The sequence below is a fragment of the Alligator sinensis genome, unplaced genomic scaffold (genome assembly GCF_000455745.1).
Source record: "Alligator sinensis unplaced genomic scaffold, ASM45574v1 scaffold811_1, whole genome shotgun sequence".
Lineage (NCBI taxonomy): Eukaryota > Metazoa > Chordata > Crocodylia > Alligatoridae > Alligator > Alligator sinensis.
Window position 1 is genome coordinate 537,297 of NW_005842579.1, and position 2,352 is coordinate 539,648.

Sequence of the window (2,352 nt, forward strand, 5' to 3'; positions counted from 1 at the left end):
TATAACTGCCATCATTTGTTTAGCAGCAGCACCTCGAAGCGCCAGTGGTGGCCCTGTGCCCCTTAGTGCTAGGTACTGTATAAATGCAGAACAAAATAAAACCATCCCTACCCCCAGAAGCTATAAGCTAAATAAAATAAACCATAAACCACCGCTGCCTGCCCTGGTCTGGCCGCTAGATGCCAGTGTGAGCCAAGGCATTGGGAACTGAGCTGCTGTTTCAATTATAATAAGGCCACAAGTGGCTCAAATGCCTGAGAGCAAACAGGTAACACAAATAGGCAGTTTTTTTTGAGAGGATCAGGGCACCTGCTCTGCAGCTGCACTGGGTCAATGCTTCTGGGAAGAGAAGAGAGCAACCCTTTTTTACCCCTTTTTACATTCCCAGGTGCTATACTGAAAATGAACTTCCTGGCATCCCCCCCGGACACGCAGTGCTTTGAAGATCAGATCTACTGGGAGGTGAGTCCTCAATATTTCTTTTTCCAAGCACCATTGGGGGAGCTTGCAATGAAATGAAATGAAATGCAGGCCACCAATTACAGCATCACTTAGTAGTCTCAGGGCATCTTACTATGTCCTTGGCTTTGTCCAGGTCCCAGAAGCGCATCACGATGGCTACGGACACATGTCGGATGTAGCCCCGGATGACCCAGACAAGAGCACAGATGCCTAATGGAAGGGACCTGCCCGGCAAGCAAAACTTGACCCAGTCTGAGCCCATCTGATTCTCTCTCTCCAATGCTGCCATTTGCCTTCCCCAGCTGGCTGGGGGCTGGTTGGTCTGACTTTGGGACAGCATTGCAGCCTGACCTGGGACAATGGGAGACAGAATGAGATCTTCACCCTGTGTCACCTCCTCTGGGGACTGCAGCCACATTCACATTTCTGTTCATTCAAGGAAAGAGTAATCTATGCCTAACCTAGGGCTGAGGTCACAAGCACCTTTAAAGAGCATCTTTCAAGAGCAAGATGCACTCGCTGGAAAGGAAGAAGTGGGTTCAGCCCCTGACTCTGATACAGGCTCCCAGCACGACAAGCTGAATCCAAGCTAGCTGGATTCTCCTGCTTCTGTTTAAGAGCAGCTTCATCTGGAGCTGCTATGTTTGAACCTGCTTTTAACAAGACATAGCCAAACTAAAATAACTGCACCCATGCCTCTGTTAGCACCAACGTACAAATCACAGTATTACTATAACTGCCCCCAGTCTGCACAGTCACAGACCCATGGGTTCCCCTTGCCTTCACACGAGGATATCAACCCAACCTCGCTGATCTGGATTGCAAACTCTTTGAGGCAAGACAGTTTCACCCTGTATCCCTGAAGCACCCAGCACAGAGGCATAGTTGCAGCAAGGGAAGTTCAAGTTGCAGCAAAGTTAGATATTAGGAAAAACTTTCTCACTAGGAGGGCAGTCAAGCACTGGAACAGGTTACCCAGAGAGTGGCATCTCCATCCTTGGAGGTTTTTAAGCCCTGGCTAGACAAAGCCTTGGCTGGGATGATGTAGTTGGGGCTGGGCCTGCTTTGAGCAGGGGGGTGGGCTGGATGTGACCTCCTGAGGTCCCTTCCCACCCTCATTTTCTGTGATTTTATGATAGTATCAGGTAGCACCTTTGGGCTTCTACAGCTGTTCCTACCATGACATTTTGTGCCTGGACACAGGAGTGATGTGGGCACCAAGAAACGCCCCAGCCACGAAGGCAGTAGGGTGCGACAGTGAGTGTTTTACCCCCTATCCTGACTGTAGCAATAGAGTTGAGATCAAGCTCTGCACTCAGATTTCTATTCTGAATATACCTCAGTGATGTGGCTGGTGGAGGAGAGGGGGATGATTTGTTTTAAGAGATAGCCCTGTTAGTAGCATCTCAAGAGTGCACAGTTGCATCACTACAAAGATGCCTTCTAAGCCTACACCTTATTTCTGGCTCCTGTATAACTGCACCTTCTCTGACTGTTCCCACTGGGTGGGCTGTGCTGCTCTGACTGTACTGGTACATGTCCTCCAACTTGCATGTCTCCAAAAAAGCGAAGCTGAAAGGCTAGGTCCTACTTCTTTATTTAAATGTCATGTCCAATGTGGTTGCTAATGGTATTTACAAGTAGAGAATGAGCTATGCAAAACCACAAGTAAACACCTCCTTGTGAAACACTGAGATGATGCTCTTTGCTAAGCAGGGAGGAAGGCGGAGGGCAGGGGTTATGGATGCTCTTCTTAACTCTGCCACTGACTTGCTGGGTAATCCCAGTCACTTCACTTATGCCCCTCGGAGCCCCAGTTTTTCTTATCTATAAAAAGATGTGACAACAGTGACCAACATGTTGGGGTCCGTGGAGGAAAACTGCAGGGAG

The 2,352-nt window shown here is 48.8% G+C and overlaps 1 protein-coding gene across 1 annotated transcript in view; it reads left to right on the forward strand.

Moving 5' to 3' along the window:
* Positions 1-1,467, forward strand: part of RHBG (Rh family B glycoprotein) — a 12,424-nt gene extending 10,957 nt beyond the window's left edge. The window contains exons 9-10 of the mRNA XM_006032610.3: positions 389-462; positions 596-1,467. Of these exons, the coding sequence (XP_006032672.1) occupies positions 389-462; positions 596-676 (155 nt within the window). The 3' untranslated portion in view covers positions 677-1,467. The remainder of the gene's footprint in view (positions 1-388; positions 463-595) is intronic.
* Positions 1,468-2,352: the final 885 nt, after the last annotated feature.